This window comes from Carcharhinus amblyrhynchos, chromosome 34 (genome assembly GCF_965287045.1).
Source record: "Carcharhinus amblyrhynchos chromosome 34, sCarAmb.v2.hapA, whole genome shotgun sequence".
NCBI classification, from domain to species: Eukaryota; Metazoa; Chordata; class Chondrichthyes; order Carcharhiniformes; family Carcharhinidae; genus Carcharhinus; species Carcharhinus amblyrhynchos.
This window is the reverse complement of record NC_137357.1, coordinates 15,974,019-15,995,617: the sequence shown is the minus strand read 5'-3', so window position 1 is coordinate 15,995,617 and position 21,599 is coordinate 15,974,019. Positions and strand designations below refer to the sequence as shown.

Sequence of the window (21,599 nt, the reverse complement as noted above, 5' to 3'; positions counted from 1 at the left end):
CTGCATGTAAAAACAGAAAATACTGGGGATACTCGGTAGTTTTGGCAACATCTGTGGAGAGAGTTAACATTTCAGGTCATGACCTTCCATCAGAACTCACCATGAATGAATATACTCCTTGTTTAAGATCGTATAAATGGGCTTTCTCCTGTCAGTATTTGCAAGATTGAGATTATCAAACCTTTGTCCTCATTGTCTTCATGTTGTTTTTGATTCTTCAATCCCAATTTGACGACTTTTTATTTGTAGGATATTGGTGGCTGGCTCATTATCCATTCACAAAGAACAAGAATAAAGAACAGTGCAGCACAGAAACAGGCTGTTCAGTCCACCGAGCCTGCGCTGATCACGTTGTCTTGTATAGATCAACTACCTGTATCCCTCTATTCCCCGCCTATTCATGTGTCCAGATAAGTCTTAAATGTCACTAATGTATCTGCCTCAACTACCTTACCTGGCAGTGCATTCCAGGCCCCCATCACCCTCTGTGTGAAAAAATCTTCCCCTCACATCTCCACTGAGCCTTTCTCCCTTTATCTTGAACTTATGCCCCCTTGTAATTGTCATTTCTGCCCTGGGAAAAAGCTTCCAGCTGTTCACCCTGTCCATGCCCCTCATAATTTTATAAACTTCTATCAGGTTATCCCTCAGCCTCCATCTTTCCAGGGAGAACCATCCCAGTTCATTCAATCTCTCCTCATAGCTAATACCCTCCATACCAGACAACAAGTCGAGCAACCTCTTCTGTACTCCCTCCAAAGTCTCCATGTCCTTCTGGTCATGTGGCGACCAGAATTGGGCACAGTATTCCAAATGTGGTCTCACCAATGTTTCATGTGACATCATATAAATAGCACATCAGAGGTTTAGATTGAAATCTGGAGCAGCCCCAATCTTGTCTTCAGGATTCTATGTGGATGAAGTTGGGCAGACTCAAACCTGATACCACTTAGCCGCAGTGCCAATTTGTGTACTGTCTACCAGGGTTTTTGTATGAGCTGAAAGGTGTGAGAAATGGTGAATTTAGCAGTGGGAATTTTGGTTGGGTTCAGGCTCAGGGTGCAGGTAAAAATCTTTACTTTTACTTCGTCTTTGAACCAGAGCAACAAAGGCTTCATTCTCAGAGGCCAATCCAGGGTGAGGGAATTCAATGTTAGATTGTGAGGAAAATCTGAATATTTAATGTTTGAAGCTGCTTCACACTATCTCTTCTTACCCTTCTTATTTCCACTGACAGGGTAAAGATCTACAGGCTGGAGTGATTCAAGGCACAGTACTCTCAGGTGAGTATAGATTGATCAGCTCTCTCTTCATGTGCTGCTTTCCACCCCCATCACATCCACTCAGCCCTCTATATCCACCTTCAGCTGAGAGTACAGGGCTGGCACAAACACTCCTCCAGTCCTATGACACAAGTATTGCTCAGTGACTTAGTCAGATGAGGAGGTGTGCTTATTAATTCCCACAGAATAAAGAGAATATCTAAGGCTGTTCACACTTACCTTAAAGGTATATTCTCCCACGAGTATTTTTTCCTGTTTTCGGCACCCCGGGTCACTTCTACTTGCCTGAAGTCTTCCTGAATGCTGCCTTTTACAGATGCATAAAACCAAAAACAAATTCAGTGACTCATACAAAGTACAATTGGAAAGGTAAAATTAGGCATGCAGAAAATGTCTTTTTTCAGTGTACCAAAAATTTAACAAAACAAGTATCTCTGAAACACTTTCTCTGAGCGCTGGTAAAATGCTATAACTTGGTATTAATCATAAGCCTTATGCCAGTGATTTTCATGGGGCCGTCTTTGAACTTCACTGATGTCCTTTTGGGAAGGAAATCTGCGATCCTTACCCTGTATGGCCCTCATGTGAAGCGAGATCCACAGAAATGTGGTTGACTGTCAACTGCCCTCTGAAATGGAGGATAGTTAGGGACGGGCAATAAACACTGGCCTAACCAGCGACATCATGTCCCCTCAATGAATTTTAAAGAAACTTCCTAATGGTCTGGAATGCATCCACAAATATCTTCCAGGCTCTGTGTTTGCACTGTACTTGTGGTACACAAAACTGTAAAGGATGAATCACACTCACTGCAGGGTAACTAACCTGTCTGTTGCTGCATAGAAAGATGGTGGTTCATATTTACAGCAAACTATCGCAATTCGTGCATTTGACTAATTAATTAGAAGGTTCACAAGGCTGATACCGGAGATGTGGGGGTTAGCTGATGAGGAGAGATTGAATCGACTGGGCCTGTACTTGTTGGAGTTTAGAAGGCTGAGGGGGGATCTTATAGAGACTTAGAAGGTAATGAAGGGGCTAGATAGAGTAGAGGTAGAGAGATTTTTTCCACTTCGAAAGGAAACCAGAACTAGAGGGCACAGCCTCAAAATAAGGGGGGGGGGGGCAGTTTAGAACAGGGTTGAGGAGGAATTTCTTCTCTGAGGTGGTGAATCTCTGGAATTCTCTGCCCGTTGAAGTGGTGGAGGCTCCCTCGTTGAATATGTTTCAGTCACGGGTAGATAGATTCCTGATCGAGAAGGGAATCAAGGGTTATGGGAAGCAGGCAGGTAAGGGGAACTGATCCGCTCCAGATCAGCCATCATCTTATTGAATGGCGGAGCAGGCTCGAAGGGCAAGATGGCCTTCTCCTGCTCCTATTCCTTATGTTCTTAATTTGACTTAATTTTATTGAATGTCAATAAAAGACTCTTCCAATTACTTTCGACATCATGCTCAATGCGGATTTACAATGAAACACCTTGTGCCTAGGCAAAGGGCCTGGACCAACACGCTCACAGGGGGTCATCAGCCTGACAAGGCCAGTGAGTCGACAGTTCACTCTGGCATCCAAATAGGTCAAATAAAGCTCAAATAGGCTTTACTTCAGCCTATCAGCAGCAAATGCAAAGCAAAATCAGACTCTGGATGAGTTTGAAAGAGCGGGAAAAGTTATGGTTTTTGGCAGCAGGAGACAATGAGGTGAGGGAGAGGCGCGTTGGCTGACCAAGACAGAGAAGCTGCTGTTCTGCACTGAATGGAATGAGTGGGGAGCAAAGATTGGACATGGACTTGTTTCCACTGGAGTCTAGAAGAGTGATAAGATCCTGAATTTCTTAGTAGGGTCAACATGGAAAGGATGTTTTTTTCTTTTGGGTGAGCTCAGAACTGGAGGGTACTGTTTGAAAATTATTCTTGCCCTTTTTATTCAGAGATGAGGAGCTTATTTTTTTCCCAAGAGTTGTGTGACTTTGAAACTCTCTTCCTCAGAATGCAACAAAGACAGTGTTGTTAAATATTCTTCAGGCAGATAGATTTTTGTTCTGCAAAGGAAACAAAAATTATCAGGATTGATGAGAATGTAGAATTCCAAACACAAATCGATGAGCCATAATCCTATTGAATGGCGAAAGAGCCTCAAAGGACCAAATGGCCTATTCTGCCCCTGTTTCATATGTTTATATGTCACAGAAGAGTGGACAGAAATGGAGAGTTAATACTGCAATCAGATAGTCATGTTGTTATCATGTGGCACAGCAGGCTCCTGAAGCCAAAGTGCCGACTCCTGCTCCTAACTCATTTATTCATGTGTGTATATGCCAGGGTGGCACTTGGCATCACTAAAAATGAGTTCCAACCTGGTGAAGCTGCAACACAGGACCACATTCGTGCTAAACAACAGCTATAGCTAGAGCTAAGTGATGCCAAAATCAACTTATCAGATCAAAGCTGTGAAATCCTGACACACTGCCTTGTGAAGTGCAGTTGACAATTAAAAAGAAACGGCACCCTCAGTGACGATCCCGCACCCTCAGTGACGATCCCGCACGCTCAGTGACGATCCCGCACGCTCAGTGACGATCCCGCACGCTCAGTGACGATCCCGCACGCTCAGTGACGATCCCGCACGCTCAGTGACGATCCCGCACGCTCAGTGACGATCCCGCACGCTCAGTGACATTCCCGCATCCTCAGTTCATATCCCGCATCCTCAGTTCATATCCCGCATCCTCAGTGACGATCCCGCATCCTCAGTGATGTTGAATAGAGCACACAAGTACAAAAAGCAGACCTGAAATGTTCTCAACATCTTCATCCGTAAATGCCTCGTGAATGATCTATCTTCAGCCAGTTGAATTAATTGAATGCGATATCAAGAAATGGCTGAGTGCACTGGATATAGAAAAGTCCATGGATCCACCTGTAAAGCGGAAAACCTGTTTCCAGAACTAACCATGCCTTTAAAGCCAAGCTTTCCAGTACAGCTACAACACATGCATCTGCTTTACAATTTGGAAAATTGCCCAGGTATGCCCCGTCCACATGAAAACAAGCCAATTACAACCCAGTCCTGCAGCAGCCTTCTGTCTCAAAAAAATGATGGTTTGTGCTCTGATGGTTAGCATGATGTTAAATATAGCCTGGTGTGATTCAGGTGCCCCAATCTATCAAGGCAGTCTCAGCTGCATTTCCTGCAGATGAAGACAGTGGCTGAGAAGGTGCACAATTTGAACAAAGAACAAAGCAAAGTACAGCATACGAACAACCTTTTGGCCCTCCAAGCCTGCACCGACCATGCTGCCCGACTTAATTTAAACCCCCAATATTTCTGGGGACCATATCCCTCTATTCCCATCTCATTCATGTACTTGTCAAGACGTCCCTTAAAACTCACTACTGTAGCCTCTTCCACTGCCTCCCCCGGCAATGAGTTTCAGGCACCCTCCACTCTCTCTATAAAAAACCTGCCTCGTACATCTCTTTTAAAACTTGCCCCTTGCACCTTAAACCTATGTCCCCTAGTAACTGACACTTCCACCCTGGGAAAAAGCTTCTGACTACCCACTCTGCCCATGTCTCTCATAATCTTGTAGACTTCTATCAGGTCTCCCCTCAACCTCTGTCGTTCCAGTAAGAAGAAACCAAGTTTCTCCAATCTCTCCTCATAGCTAATGCCCTCCATACCAGGCAACATCCTGGCACTCTCTCCAAAGCCTCCACATCCTTCTGGTAGTGTGGCAACTAGAACTGAACGCTATATTCCAAGTGCGGCCTCACTGAAGTTCTGTAAAGCACCAGCATGACTTCCCAGTTTTTAAACTCGGTTGATGAAGGCAAGCATGATGTATGTCTTCTTGACTGTCTTCTTCACTTGCATTGCCACTTTCAGTGACCTGTGTACCGGGACACCCAGGGACCTCTGCCTATCAATACTCTTAAGCGTTCTGCCATTTACGGTATATTTCCTATCTTGCTGGCGTCTTTTCTCTGGGTCCTGTATTTGGCCACTTAATGATGCTTAGGTTGGATTTCTCATGACCACTCCGCTGCAGACCTCTTTGCAGTTTCAATTCCAAGTTGCACAGAAGTGTTGACTTCCCTGAATTAGCTGAGAGTTACTGCAGTTGACATTAGGGCAGCATTTGGAGCCCAGTAAAATTAAAGGTAGTGAGTGTAATGTCCTAGCTTTGGTGGCGTTTGTGGGTTTTAATAAAAAGAAAAGAGCATGGTTTGCACACGTGGATTCACAGACATATGTTAAGAACATAAGAAGTAGGAGCAGGAGTCGGCCATCTCGCCCTTCGAGCCTGCCCCGCCATTCAATAAGATCATGGCTGATCTGAAATGGCTCAGTTCCACTTTCCTGCTTTCTCCCCATAACCCTTAATTCCCTTGTCAACCAAAAACCTATCTACCCATGTCTTAAATATATTTAGCGAGGTAGCCTCCACCACTTCAATGGGCAGAGAATTCCAGAGATTCACCACCCTTTGAGTGAAGAAGTTCCTCCTCAACTCCGTTCTGAACTGCCCCCCGCTTATCTTGAGGCTGTGCCCTCTAGTCCTGCTGTCCTTTCTGAGTGGGAAGAATCTCTCTACCTCTACCCTATCCATCCCTTTCATGATCTTATACGTCTCAATAAGATCCCCCCCCTCATCCTTCTAAACTCCAACGAGTACAGACCCAGTCTATTTAATCTCTCTTCAGAGTCCAACCCTCTCATCTCCGGTATCAGCCCAGTGAACCTCCTCTGCACTCCCTCCAAGGCCAAAATATCCTTGCACAAGTGCGGCGACCAAAACTGCAGACAGTACTCCAGCTGCGACCTCACCAGTGCCCTGTACAGTTGCAGCAAGACCTCCCTGCTTTTATATTCTATCCCCCTCACTACAAAGGCCAGCCTCCCATTCGCCTTCTTGATCACCTGCTGCACCTGCAGACTGGGTTTTTGCGACTCATGCACAAGGACCCCCAGGTCCCTCTGCACCGTAGCATGCTGCAGCTTTTCCCCCTTTAAATAGTAATCCCTCCAACTATTATTTCTGCCAAAGTGGATAACCTCACACTTGGTAACATTGTACTCCATCTGCCAGGTCTTCGCCCACTCGCTCAGCCTATCCAGACCCCTCTGCAGACTTTCCACACCCTCCGCACAATTTGCTTTTCCACTCATCTTTGTATCATCAGCAAGTTTCGTCACCCTACACTCAGCCCCCTCCTCCAGATCATCTATATAAATGGTAAATAGCTGAGGCCCCAGCACCGATCCCTGCGGCACCCCACTAGTCACCAACCACCAATCAGAATAGCACCCATTGATACCAACTCTCTGCCTCCTATTATACAACCAATCCGCTATCCACGCTAACAGCTTACCCCCAACTCCATGTCCCCTCACTTTCTGAAGCACCCTTTTGTGAGGCACCTTATCAAACGCCTTTTGAAAATCGAGAAACACTACATCCACCTGTTCTCCTCTGTCTACCGCACTTGTCACATCCTCATAGAATTCCAATAAATTCATCAAACATACTTCCCCTTAACGAATCCGTGCTGTGTCTGCTCTGTCAAACAATTCTTCTCCCGGTGTCTCGCTATTTCTTCTTTGATGACGAATTCAAGCATTTTTCCAACAACAGACGTTAAACTAACCGGCCTGTTATTCTCTGCCTTTTGCCTGCTACCTTTTTAAAACAGCGGCGTAACATTAGCCATTTTCTAATCTTCCAGCACTTCCCCAGAATCCAGCGAAGTTTGGTAAATAATCACTAAGGCATCCACTATCACCTCTTCCATTTCCTGCAGAACCCTGGGATGCATTTCATCCAGTCCTGGGGACTTGTCCATCATCAGTCCCGCTAGTCTATCAAGCACTACCTCTCTAGTGACAGTAATCGCATTCAGGCCCTCAACTCCTACCATCCTTGTATCTTTAATATCTGGCAAACTATTCGCATCCTCCTCCGTGAAGATCGAGGCAAAAAACTTATTTAAGGCCTCAGCCATTTCCTCATCTCCCAGCACTAAATCCCCCCTCTCATCCTCTAAGGGAACATTCACTCTTGCCACCCTCCTCCTCTTTATATATTTGTAAAAACTCTTACTGTCCTTTTTCATATTTTGTGCTAGTTTAGCTTCATAGTCTATCCTTCCTTTCTTTATCAACTTCTTCGTCAATCTTTGTTGATTTTTAAACCTCTCCCAATCTTCTACTCGCCCACTACTTTTAGCCACTCTAAAGGCATCAGCTTTTAATTTAATACTCTCCTTTATTTCCTTCGATAGCCATGGCTGATTATCCCTTTTCCTACATTCCTTCTTTACCATTGGAATATATTTCTGCTGAGCGCCAAAAAAGATCTCCTTAAAGATTGTCCACTGTTCCTCAGCAGTCCTACTGACCAATCTGCGCCCCCAATCTACATTTGCCAATTCCTCTCTCATCCGATCGTACTCCCCTCTGTTCAAACAGAGGACACAGGTCCGGGACCCTACTTTCTTATCCTCCATCTGCATCAAAAACTCAACCATACAATGATTGCTCGTCCCAAGAGGATCCCTCACAACAAGATCCCTAATTCTTCCTGCCTTGTTACACAACACCAGATCTAAGATAGCTCGCTCCCTTGTTGGTTCCGTCACACACTGTTCAAGGAAACTATCCCGGCAGCATTCCAAGAACTCTTCCTCAAGCCCACCGCGTCCGGTGGACTTGAGGAAGAAGTTGAAGAAGTGCACTGCGTGGTGTACAAACAGAAAGTAAAACAGCAGCCTGTGGCAACATCCTAATGACATCACCATCAAATCATATATTCGCTCTTAAAGCATCCTGCAACTCTTTTAAATGTCTATGTATACAAATATGTATTAAGGTGTCCCTGCTGCTTTACTTCTTGACATCAAGTTATTACAATTATAAAACTATAGCTGGTACACATTGCTCACTTGTGGCATAATTACATGCGAACAGTCAATCTCCTTGTTGAAATTAGTCTTGTTTTTCCATGAATTCTCCTCCCGCAACTTGGAATTGTTGTTGATGCTCCACTATCTCTGACGTTGAGGGAGATAATGTCAAATGCAATGTACTCCGCTACCCATTCAAGAGGATTATTGCAGGTGAACTTTGGGTAGTCATGATATAATGTTTCTGCAAGATGCTAAAAAGCTACTCACATTATGTGATAACAAAACTCTTTTGAAGCTTTTTAAGAATGTTTCTCGGGTTGTACAATTTTTTCAACTAATCCATTGTTCAATGGATGATAAGGTGCGGATTTTATGTGCTGAATATCATTGACTGATCATGAATAATTTGTTTTGGTTTACCAAATCTTACAGAGTTTGTCAAGTTTTTCAGTGGTTGGATCAGATAATGCAGATCTCACGATAACACCTGGCCGCTGTCAGTGTGCATCACTTATGACTAAGAACATGTAACTTTCAAACAGACCAGGAAAATCTACATATAAGCATTGCCATGGCATTTTAGACCATCCCCAAGGACAGAAAGGAGACAATGGTGGTGTCTTTCCTGTTCCTTCTCAGAATTGAAACTATCACACTTTTTCTTCAATCTGAGCATCTGGATCTGGCCACCATAAATAATGAGGAGATTATTCCTTTACCCAGGCTCTTTCAGGATGTTATTTACTTGCAACAAAAACAGAAAATGCTGGAAAAACTCAGCAGATCTGACAGCATCTGCAGAAACACAGTAAAAAGTCTGACAACACCAGGTTTTAGGATAAAAATCTTGCATCTCTGTAAAAACTTGATGTCTGTGTCGATATGCGCAATAATCTGCGGAGACAGAATGGAGCTAACATAAGTTTGTCCAGATTTGAAATGTTGTTCTTCTTCTCTCTCCATAGATGCTGTCAGACCTCCTGAGTTTTTCCAACATTTTCTCTTTTTGCTTCAGATTCCAGTATCCACAGTATTTTGCCTTTGTCCTTACTTGTTCAAGAACCTCTTTCACGCAGATGAGGAAGAATGATCACTCAGATTCCCCACAGTAGGCACCCACCTTGGATGGTTACCTCAAACTTTCTTAACACAAATGGTTTCAAATCAGGATGCGGATGATGCTTTATATCTATCATCTCCATCACGGGATCATTTCTGCTATGTCCCTGATTGGAGAAGCTGACACAGGCTATACTGATGAACAATAAAGAATATAAGCAAAACTATTTGGTGGTATGTGCTCAGTGTAAAGATAAGCATGAGAATGCATCAGCACGAGCATGGCATTCGGACTGATGATACTTTGTGTGGTAGGAGTGTACAGATAAGATCAGTGACCGTCTTTGCAGTCAGTGAGCAGCTAATGATGATGTGCCTTCATGGCCCAAAAATCGTAGTTGAGTTGATGATCAGCCAATAATGTGAAATGGCAATCATATAAATGATGATAAAATTTTCATATGTCAAAAATTATGTTCAATGCTTTTTTTTCCATCTGAACATTGTTCAAATCAGCACCAGTCAGAGTTCACAAAGCAAATGTTATTGAAGGCATAATGTGTGAAACTATTGCCCCTACTCCATAAAGTGAAGCATCACAAGCATTCAGTCCATGGTAGCTTCGGATTAAAATAAACCAATACTTCAGATTTCTGCAGAGCATCTTTGATATCTTTATGTGCTTTGTCACATTCTGTTGTCCAATCCCATGACAGTTTCACACACAGTATGTCATGCAAAACTTCAATAATGTAGCTAACTTAGGAACAAGTTTGCCATGCTAATCTACTGATCTTAGAAAAGACCTCAATTGCATCACACTCGTCAAACATGGTGCTTCTAAAAGGGAGTCCATCTTTTTCATTGCCTTATTTGGCCTTTACTATCAATGATGTGACCGAAATACTGGGCTGATTCCTGGAAGGTATCACATTTCTCTTTCTTGATGAAACGTACTTGAAGATGTTCCAGTGCTGCTTCTAAATTATTCAAATGCTCTTGTTCACTGGACCCTGCACTTTGTCCACCAGAGAAACCATTTCAAATCTAATCCATTGATTTGCCCCACCCCCCAACCATTCCTGGGCCAGCTCCGAACAACCTCTTTCAGACTGCCCTGAACTCCAGCCCCCCCACCCCCTCGGCCCTAATTCCCCCAGCCCACCCAGATCACCGGTCTCCCTCGTTCCCTCACTGATTCTGTCTGCAGAATGGCAGCGAGCCCCCTCACACCCACCAATCATCTCATCAGGAGGCTCCGCCTCCTTGGAACTGTTCCATGCCCGATGAGCAATGCCAAGGTACCCACAGACAATGGCACTTTGTCCATTGGGCAGTGCTGGGGCACAGGCTGGCAGTGCCAGGATGCCAATGTCCTGGGGCACCCCCTCTCCCCAGCTGCCCAACCTTCTGGGAGTCTTGATTGTCCCTTTTTCTCTCAGCGGGATTGCTGCAACAGCTCCCCAACAGTGGGGAAGCTGCTGTCACCCTCACTGGAGTGAACTGGAGTGATGGGGGTGGGGGAATGCTAACAGGCCGATAGATTTCAATCCCAGGCCTGCTAACCCCATTTAAATTATATTGAATTTACCATTTACATAATTTCCACACCCCCCTCCCCTCTCCATTTCTGGCATGGATCTGTCGCCGCCAGAAATCTGGCGCTGAGAGATGCTAGCTGGGCGTGAACGCATGTGCGAACCTGCGAATCGGCCAATGCAAAGATCTCTTGGCCCTCTGCACTAATCTTTTAGCGCAGCATGATCGGAGAATCGCAGCCTTTCTTCTCCAATCCCATTGGAGATTGGACATTCAAAATTCCAGCGTTTTGGAAAAAGCACAGCTCGCATGCTTGAACATCAAACATCACCTTTTCCAATCAAACATTCAAATATTAGACCTGGAGAAACAAATTCCCATCCCCTTCCAGTTTCCAGGATCAGACGCTGACGACTTGTCATGCTGACCTGCTATCTGTCACAGCCTCTGACGATGCTATCCTTGGCACAGTAGTAAAAAGGGAGGTTGTGCTCCTCAGACCTGGGATCTTGATGCTCAGATTAATTTTTTTTGCAAGTTCCACTTGCTCCTGAAAGGCTGCCTGATTTGAGCTGAAAGCATTGATCTTGAAGTTCCAAAAAATCTGCTGGAATGACATTGCTGTGATTGGATGCAATTCAATCTGCAACAATATTTTAACTTCTCACAGTGAAGGACCAGGAAAGAAAGTTACCTTCTGAAGGGATTCTTTTTCTCATAAGTGAATTTGCTTTTATTATGAGCAGAATGTCAGACTAGGAGAATAACGTGCCTACCTCACTTGCAACAAAAAACCTCCTTTATAATCTTGGAGTTCGTTAATTCCATCCCATTGTGATGCATGTTGTTGTACAATAATATACTCCATCCTATACAATCTTTATTGCCCATCAGCATTACAGTGTTCAGATTGTAACTCCAGGAGACTGCAACTGATGACATTTGCAAACAACAAGGGTGACACAGCTTGCAAACCCACTTAAACATATGGAGTGGTGTTTATTTTTAAAAGTGACATTCACAAAAGTGGTTGCATTTTTAAACCAAGATAAAAGATTGCTGCTCTTAATAAACTTAGCTGTGATGAGTGCAACAGGATTTGCTTAACAGCTATTTTGGCTTTGTTTGACAAGGATGCCATCTGAAATCAGCAACTCAGCACAGATCAGCAATTGAAGCGGGGACCTTCTTGGTTCACCCAGTACCACGCTCAATGCCACACTGACTCACAAAGCAACAAGAAGGTCAAGATTCTCTTTCAGCGATAACTCTGGGATGTGAAAATTACATCTCACCCATTTAGTGGGGGAAACAGGACAGAAATATTCCATCAGTCAGCTGTTGTTCCCTTTAGCCCTGTGATTGAAGGAGAAGGGAAGGAAGTTTTCATTCTTGATTCTATATCATCACTATTTATGTGTATATCATGTACGGAAAAATGTTAAATGCATGATAAAATGAGATAGCAACCTTGTCTCAAACGTTGATTCTGTCTTTTGAATGAGTTATTTGACATTTGATCTCAACACAATACAAGAAATGGGTATCTTTATCGAATGCAACTGTCAGAGAAATGTATCTTTGTGCAGCAATAAATTCAATGAAATGCAGCAACGTTCTTGAATTTCATTGAAATATGCTACCTGATTTGTTGAATTACATTTGTGAGAGTGTATTGTCAGAGTTTCAGCACATTGTGCCCTTGCCAGTGTGAGCTCACTTTGGAGTTAGCTACGTTAATTTCATTCCCTCGCTCTTTTCCCATACACTTTCATACTTTTCTTCTTTTAAGTGTATCTCTAATTCACTTTCAATTACTGTGATTAACTCCACTTGCATTGCATATTGTAATAACCCTTGAATGAAAGGAACTCACCTCCCCTTTTCTGTTTCTCACATCAATTCAAAATTGATTGTCTTGTTATCCTCCTGAGCTCCATCTGATAGGAACATTCAGTGTCACTGGTACACCAAATCTCTCCTGGGATGGTGGGACCGATATAAGGAGAGATTGAGTCAGTTGGGATTATCTTTGTCAGAGTTTTGAAGAATGAGGGGGGGATTTCATAGAAATCTATAAAATTCTAACAGGACTACACAGGGTAGATGCAGGAAGGATGTTCCTGATGGAGGGGGATCCAGAACCAGGGTTCACAGTCTGAGGGTATGGGGAAACCATTTAGGACTGAGATGAAGAGAAATTTCTTCACTCAGAGAGTGGTGAGCCGTAAAACAGTTGAAGCCATTGTGGCACTGCTGCCTCACAGAGCCAGGGACCTGGGTTCAATTCCAATTTTGGGTGACTGTATTTGTAAAGTCTGCATGTTCTCAACATGTCTGCATGGGTTTCCTTCGGGTGCTCCAGTTTCCTCCCACAATCCAAAGATGTGTGGATTAGATTGATTGGCCATGCTAAATTGCAGGATAAATATATGGGATGATGGGAATAGGGCCTGAGTGGGATTCTTGTTGGTGCAGGTACGATGGGCCAAATGGCCGCCTCCTGCAGTGTCGAGATCCTATTATCCAATGATGTTGAAACATTGTAATTTTTCAAGAGGATGTTAGGTATCATTCTTGGGGCTGAAGGGACCAAGGTTACTGAGTTGGATCAGCCATGATTATAATGAACAGTGGGCGGAACAGGCTAAAGAGCTGAATTGCCTACTCAGGCACCTACTTTTATGTCAACAACTTGCATTTATATGGTTCTGTTAATAAAGTCAAAGGTATCTCCTACTCTTTCTATCATGTCCTTGTTTGTCAATATATTGATGTCAAAATCTTTGTTCTTGTTTTCCAATTCCTCCACACACTTTCTACTTTTGGCAGTCCCCCTCCAGTGCTTCATTCTTGTTCACATTGCCTGATTTTCTGCCTTGGGTCTGCTGCATGCTTCCCTTCTCTGCCAATCTCCCATTTTGGATGGAAGTGTAAAGCCGAATTTCTCAACAGTCTTGATGGTTCAGCATCCCTTCATTTGACTTTGCTACTTTCGGAGGCACCTCAAAACTTACCTCTTCATGTGTGCTTTCAGTTATCTCCTGGATGGAGCAGCAGGAAAGCACAAGTTAAGACCGACTCCAGTGTCTTCATTTATCTTGTTTCTGAACTTGATACTCCTATTGTTTAAAAAGCGGCAAAGTTCCCTTTGCCTGTCATGTGGCATTTTCTATTTGTAGTCCTGCTTGTAAAGGTCTGTGCATCTATGTTCCTCAACCCTTCTCCTCTTCCTGTTCTGGAGAATTCTACCTTTGGGCGATATTTCCAATCCTTTTAGCTCTCACAAGCTGCTTTAGCTTTATTCAGGTCGAATTGCCTTTACCAAATATAGACCATTTTTCAAACCTGTCTGCAGCCTCAAGGAGACCTTCCCACAGTTCACTCTGCCATCCAATGTGGTAGGATTTGCAAACAATCCCCTGTGCCTGTATCTAAATTTTTGTATAGGTGAGGGGTCCAACCACGAATCCCAGGGAACGCTGCCAGTTACAACAATCCAATCCAAGCAAGATCCATTTACTCTTACACAAAACAGAAAATGCCGGAAAATCTCAGCAGGCCTGACAGCCTCTGTGGAGAGAAAATAGAACCAACATTTTCTTTATTTACTCCAACTCTGCTTGTTATCTTTCCACAATCCCTTTATCCACTGCGTCACTTTATCGTGAACACTAGCTTCAGCATGTCAGGAATATTAGTTGCACACAAAACTGCCTAACATGCCAAACAAAAGGCAAATTATTCAATGAAATGAGTATTTTCAAAAAAAGAAAGACTTCATTTAAAAACACAGTCCGTATGTGTGCAAACGCATGTTTCATAAACTTGCTAAAAACTATGATTATCTTCTCTTCCTTGTCCAAAACAGCCAAAAGCTAAAGAAGGCAATGTAAAGCTTATATCACTGAAACAGTTACCTGATTCAGAAAAATAGTTGGAACACTGGCTTGAGTTTTTCATTGCCTTTTGTGTCAGGCAGGTTCAGAGACGCAAGTGGAAAATATTGTGAGAAAGCCAAAGTTGCATTTCCTGATGATGTAAAAACAGAAGCAATTGTCCCTGGTCAGTGGTGGGCTGCTTTTTCCAACGTTCAATGTCAGGAATCTCCTGATAATAAACTAACATCAATTGTCAGGCCCACACGCCGCAATCTTATTTCCACTTCAAATATCTATCCATGGTGGTGTGATGTCAGATTGGCAGGAAGCAAGACTGCAGTACTCCCAGGGAAGTTCAGAGGTGAGAACACCACTTGGGAAGAGGGTTGTGCCAGGTTTGTGCTAGCTTGATGCCCAGGAGGCACCTGGATGAAGATTGTTTCCTAGTTTGCTAACTGTACACGAGAGTGATCTTTAAAAGTGATATAGATCATCGAGTCATTGGGGCGGGCAAATCACAGGCCACCCACCATCAATACATCTTGGAACCCATGACGCTGAGTCCTGGTCTCAGTGCTGCTTATCCTATCTGACATTGACCTCAGTTTATATCAGAGAAAATCTCGCCCAATGTACTGAAAGATGCAGGCCCATCACACTCATCACTAATTTAGCAGGTCCAAAACCTGCCAGACCTATGGCTGCTAAAGAAAAGTACCCCAGATTGAGCAGCAGACCAGCAGCCACACCAATTGAGCACAGGCCATCACGCTGCTAAACTAGTATGTTTTGCATTTGTTTTATGCTCACAAAGCAGGCAAAATTGCGACCAGACTCGACTCACTTATGTTGTTCTTACTTCCCATTTTGAGTCTGCCACTTTATGTTTTGATTATCCAGCTGTGAGCTCAATCTCTGCATAGCTGTGAACTAATTTTCCTCCTAACCATCATTGTAAACAAAGCTTCTAAGATTAAGCTGATCCTTGGCGCTAAAGCCTTAAACCTCTGGGTCATGGCTTTTTAAGTATTCTATTGACACCATTTTGCAAATGTCCAGTCTCTGAAAAACGAGCAAGGCGAATTTAGAACCAGACTCACTTTCCAAAGAGAACTGAGGGACTGCTGTGTACTCTGTTTCACAGAGACATGGCTCACTCCTGCTTCACCGGACAATGCCATGCAACCAGAGGGCTTCTCAATCCATCAAATGGACTGTACAACGGCCTCAGGCAAGGCTAGGGGAGGTGGGGTCTGCTTCCACATCCACACCTCATGGTGCCCAGACGTAAGGAACACTGGTGAGTTTCTGCTCCCCAGACCTAGAATACCTGATGCTAAAATGCTGCCCCGGCTACTTTCCATGAGAGTTCACCTTCATTATCCTGATGGCAGTTCACATCCCACCCCACGTGAATGTGAAGATTGTGCAGGACAAAATGTATGCCATTACGAATAGCCTTAAGATGAAACATCCCGAGGCCCTGGTCATCTTGGCTGGGGACTTCAATCAGGCCAAGCTCAAAAGTGTCTTGTCAAGTTATCACTAACATGTCTCCTGCTCCACTAAAAATCCAAACATCCAAGACCACTGCTACACAAATAGCAAACATGCCTACCACTCTATTGCCCGCCCACACTTTGGCAGATCAGACCACAAAGCTGTGCTCCTGCTCCCAGCTCACAAGCAAAAACTGAAGCGGGAGAATCCATCAAAGAAAGTCGTACAATATTGGTCTGAGGAATCAGATGATCTCCTACGGTACTGCTTAGAGTCAGTGGACTGGTCAGTATTTAAAAACTCTACGACCAGCCTGAACGAGTACACCACGACAGTAACTGACTTGATTAGTAAGTGTGTAGAAGACTGTGTGCCAAAGAAGCAAATCTGTGGACTGGCCAACCGGAAACCATGGATGAACAGGGATATCCACATCTTGCTGAAGTTCAGGTCTAAGGTGTTCAAGCCAGGTGACACTGACCTGTACAAGCAATGTACAGAACTCCCACTTTCCTGATGAAGGAGCAGCTCTCTGAAAGCTCGTGGCATTTGCTTCCAAATAAACCTGTTGAACTTTAACCTGGTGTTGTGTGTCTTACTGTACAACAAAGCCAGATACGATCTAAGGAGACCCATCAAAGATGCCAAAAGACAATACCGGACCAAGCTAGAGTCCCAGGCTAACCACACTGACTCCTGCCGACTGTGGCAAGGTCTGCAAAACATAACAAGATGAAGGCATGTAAAATCGCCAGCTCCAATGCATCCCTCCCTGATCAGCTCAATGCATTCTGTGCCCGTTTTGAGCAAGAGGTTGGTGAGAGCATGCCCTCCACCCTGGAAGCCCTGGATGAACCTGTATCTGGGGTCAGTATTGCAAATGTCAGACCGGCTTTCTTGAACATCAACCCACGGAAAGCAACTGGCCTGGATAGGGGTACCCGGACGTGCACTCAGCTGTGTGGATCAGCTGGATCATCTTCAACCTCTCTCTACAACAATCTGCTTCAAGAAAATGACCATCATCCCAGTACCGAAGGAAGACCAAGCATCGTGCCTTAATGACCATCAGCCAGTGGCTCTGACATCCATCATTATGAAGTGCTTCGAAAGATTAGTCATGGCATGAATCAGTTCCAGCCTTCTGGATCCACTACAGTTTGCCTCCTGATACAACAGGTTCGCAGCCGACGCCATTTCTCTGGCCCTGCACTCAACCTTGGAACACGCAGATAACAAGGACACCTATGTCGGATTCCTATTTATTGACTGCAGCTCAGCCTTCATGCAATCCATCATGCAAACCAGCTTCTGACTCTGTCTACACTTCCGACTGCCTCAGCAAAGCAGCCAGCATAATTTAGGACCCCATGCACCCTGAACATTCTCTCTTCCACCTTCCTTCGGGAAAAAGATACAAAAGTCTGAGGTCATGTACCAACCGACTCAAGAACAGCTTCTTCCCTGCTGCCATCAGACTTTTGAATGGACTTACCTTGCATGAAGTTGATCTTTCTCGACACCACAGCCATGACTATAGCGCTACATTCTGCAGCCTTTCGTTTCCTTCTCTATGAATGGTACGTTTTGTCTGCATAGTGTGCAAGAAACAATACTTTTCACTGTATGTTAATATATATGGTAATAATACATCAAATTTTCAGCATAGTGCCGCTGATCAATAAATTACACTTGCTTTATTGACAATGGCATTTTAACAGCTGAAGTAGTGATAGTAACGGGTTAAAACCAACGTGTGTTTCTCTCAGAAGAACACTCCTGATTAACTAATTTGCAACATGAAGCCCCTGTGAATAAAGTCGCTCAGTTCTGTCAATGACTGTCAAGCCAGCTTGTGTTGTCCATGTATTCCACTTGAAAGACGGTCACTAGGACTTGCTCCTGGCTGGTTTCAGAAATGAATGGAAATATAAAACTTGAGCTCAGGAATTTTTCACAGTAATTTCATTGCAGTAAGCCGACTTGTGACAGTAATAAGAATAAACTTACAGAAGTCAAATAGTAATAGACAAGAACAGGAAACAAAAAGTGACAGATGTGAATGTGCAGCTGCTCATAAAAAAGGACTTTGAAAATGAGAAGAGTAAAACATAATTTGGTGGAATTCTCGATCAAAATTACGGAATATATGGCATTTAAAGACAATGTTTAACTCCAAGTTTATTAATCTCATGAACTGAGACTTAGACCTGATTTAAATTAAAATCTGTTTGAATGTCCTCATCATCAAAAACTTGTTTGCTCTATCGTATGAACCCCCATGAATAAGCCTGGGGGGGGAAATTTCACTTTTTTTGTGGGGTGTGGCAGCAGGCGAGAAAGACAACACTGACCCGAAGGATCTCTTTCCTCGCTGTATTGTTAGGACTTAGTAAAAAGAAAGCTGAAGGATGAAACCCACAATGACACATTGGTGAGGCGGGGTCAGCAACTTAGTTTTAAAAAAGGGCACCCAGGACACCTGGCAGCGCTGGGGGCAGTACCAGGGACAATACATAGGGGCTGCGCCTGGGCATGATCCTTTCCTGTCTGGGGGATTTACCAATACCTGTACAGCACCAGTGGGTTCTGCTCACTAGGTGCATGTCATAGGTGACCCGTTGTGACGGCACACAATGGTGAATGGACAGTCGAATGAGCAGGGACTATCGAGCACAAAAGCCAGATATTTGATTTGATTTATTATTGTCACATGTATTAGTAAACAGTGGAAAGTATTGTTTCTTGCACGCTATACAGGCAAAGCACACCACTCATAGAAAAGGAAAGGAGAGAGTGGAGAATGTAGTGTTATAGTCAGAGCTAGGGTGTCGAGAAAGATCAGCTTCATGCGAGGTAGGTCTATTCAAAAGTCTGATGGCGACAAGGAAGAAGCTGTTCTTGGTCGGTTGGTATGTGATCTCAGACTTTTGTATCTTTATCCTGATGGAAGAAGGTGGAAGAGAGAATGTGCGGTGCATGGGATCCTTGATTATGCTGGCTGCTTTTCCGAGGCCGTGAGAAGCATAGACACTGGATGGGAAGCTGACTTGAGTGATGGACTCGGCTTTGTTCATGACTCTTTGTAGTTGTTGCAGTCTTCAGCAGGGCAGGAGCCATACCAAGCTGTGATACAGTCAGAAAGGATGCTTTCTATCGTGCATCGATTGATGTTGGTGAGACTTGTAGCAGACGTGCCAAATTTCCTTAGTCTTCGAAGAAAGTAGCGGCGTTGGTGGCTTTTCTTAACTATAGTATCGGCGCGGAGGGACCAGGACAGCTTGTTGGTTATCTGGGCACCGAAAAACTTGAAGCTCTTGACCATTTCTGCTTCATTCCCATTGATGTAGACATGGGTATGCTCTCCAGTATGCTTCCTGAACTCAATGACAATCTTCTTCGTTTTATTGAAATTGAGCAAGAGGTTATTGTTGCTGCACCAGTTCACCAGATTCTCTATCCCTTTCCTGTACTCGGTCTCATCATTGTTTGAGATCCGACCAACAATGGTGGTGTCATCAGTAAACTTGAAAATTAACTTGGAGGTGAATTTGGCCACACAGTCTAAGGTGTATAAGGAGAATAGTAAGTGGCTGAAGACTCAGCCTTGCAGGGCACCACAAGGATGATCATGGAGGAGATGTTGCTGCCTATCCTGACGGACTGCAGTTTGTGGATTAGGAAGTTCAGGATCCAGTTGCAGAGGGAGTAGCCGAGCCCCAGATCACGAAGTTTGGAGATGAGTCTCTTCGGAATAATGATGTTTAAGGCTGAGCTGTAATTATATTTCAACGTATTCAAATGGGGATCTGATGTTCAACATGAGGATTCCTGTTGCATCGTTTGCAAGTGACAGGGACAGTCAGAATGGGAAATTGCATTTCGCACACCTCTGGTATTTTTGTGAGAAAAACATGGCTGAGTTAGTTAATCAGAATGAAGAAATAAGAGTAGTATCCCATTGAATGCCCTTGACCTGGAATGTAGAGCGCAACAGCGGGCCATTTGCTGCTGCTGGCAGCCAGGCAGGTACAACAAGATTGTGAAAACTTAGACTAAATAAAACAACATGAATGCTGGATATCAGGTGGAGCGGTTAAGACGCAGTGAAGGGAACCAAATCATTTTCCTAATGCACTAATCTGATAATTGGGCACTGCTTACCAGCCAAATGTTAAAAAGAGCGGCTTGGTGACACAGTGGTTAGCACTGCTGCTTCACACTGCCAGGGACCCAGGTTCGATTCCCGGCTTGGGTCACTGTCTGTGGGGTGTTTGCACATTCTCCCCGTGTCTGTGTGGGCTTCTTACTGGTCCTCTGGTTTCCTCCCACAGTCCAAAGATGTGCAGGTTTGGTGAATTGGCCGTGCTAAATTCTCCCTCAGTGTACCCGAACAGACGCCGGAGTGTGGCGACTAGGGGATTTTCACAGTACCTTCATTGCAGTGTTAATGTAAGCCTATTTGTGACAAAGAAATAACTCTTTTACCTATACAATTAAATTTGGTGCGAGATATGTTAGGTGAGTAATTGTGTTATGAGCATGAATTCTCCTTACTCTTTTATACTATTCTTTGGTAAAATCCTAACCTCTATGACAGCTTTACTTTTTCTAGAATAATTGCATCCAGGATATTAGGCAACTTGTACAGGTGATGTAAGTGAAATATGACACTGGAACTGTAAAAATCTCTGATGAGGTTGCAGCTGAAGTTTTGCGTACAGTTCTGGTTGCCACATTCCAGAAAGGGCACAGTTGCTTTGGAGAGAGTACAGAAGAGATTGACAAGCATGTTACCGGAGCTTGAAAATTGCAGATATGAGGAAAGATTGGACAGGTTAATGTTATTTACTTAGGAACGGAGTTGACTGAGGGGTCTTGCTGTAACCTGCAAGGCTCCGGCCCAGGTGTTGCAAAGTGAGGTTAAAACGAATGACTAGTTTCTTATTTCTCTCTTCTTTGGTTGGCAAAGACACAATGGGCTCAATGCTTCTTTCTGTGCTGTAACTTTTCTATGGCTCTGTGACTTTTGTGAGTTCATGGACATTGCAGGAAAGCTACCATCACCAAGGTAAGTTAGAATATAAGGAGAAGTCATCTGAAGAAAGAACTATTGAATTTTGTTCTGCAGTAACAGGCTGATATACTCAACTCCTTCACTGAATATTATTTTGTGAAAAATTGCATTATGTTCACAATGTGTTTTGTATATAGAGCATTTTCCCCAACCTTTGATTTAGTCAAAAACAGAAAATCCTGGAAATTCTCAGCAGATCTGACAGCATCTGTTGGGAGAGAATAGAGCCAACATTTCGAATTTAGATGGCCCTTTCTGGGCTGAGAGCAAAGAGTATCAGTGGATATTTATACGATGAGGGTGGGGCAGGTTTGGAGTGGGACAAAGGGAATGTAAATGAAGATACAGAAG

The 21,599-nt window shown here is 43.8% G+C and overlaps 1 protein-coding gene across 7 annotated transcripts in view; it reads left to right on the top strand.

Moving 5' to 3' along the window:
• Window positions 1-21,599, top strand: part of pebp4 (phosphatidylethanolamine binding protein 4) — a 417,145-nt gene that overhangs the window by 302,515 nt on the left and 93,031 nt on the right. For all 7 annotated transcript variants that reach the window (XM_080217125.1, XM_080217127.1, XM_080217120.1 and 4 more), the window contains one exon: window positions 1,238-1,283. In XM_080217125.1, coding sequence (XP_080073251.1) covers window positions 1,238-1,283 — 46 coding nt within the window. The remainder of the gene's footprint in view (window positions 1-1,237; window positions 1,284-21,599) is intronic.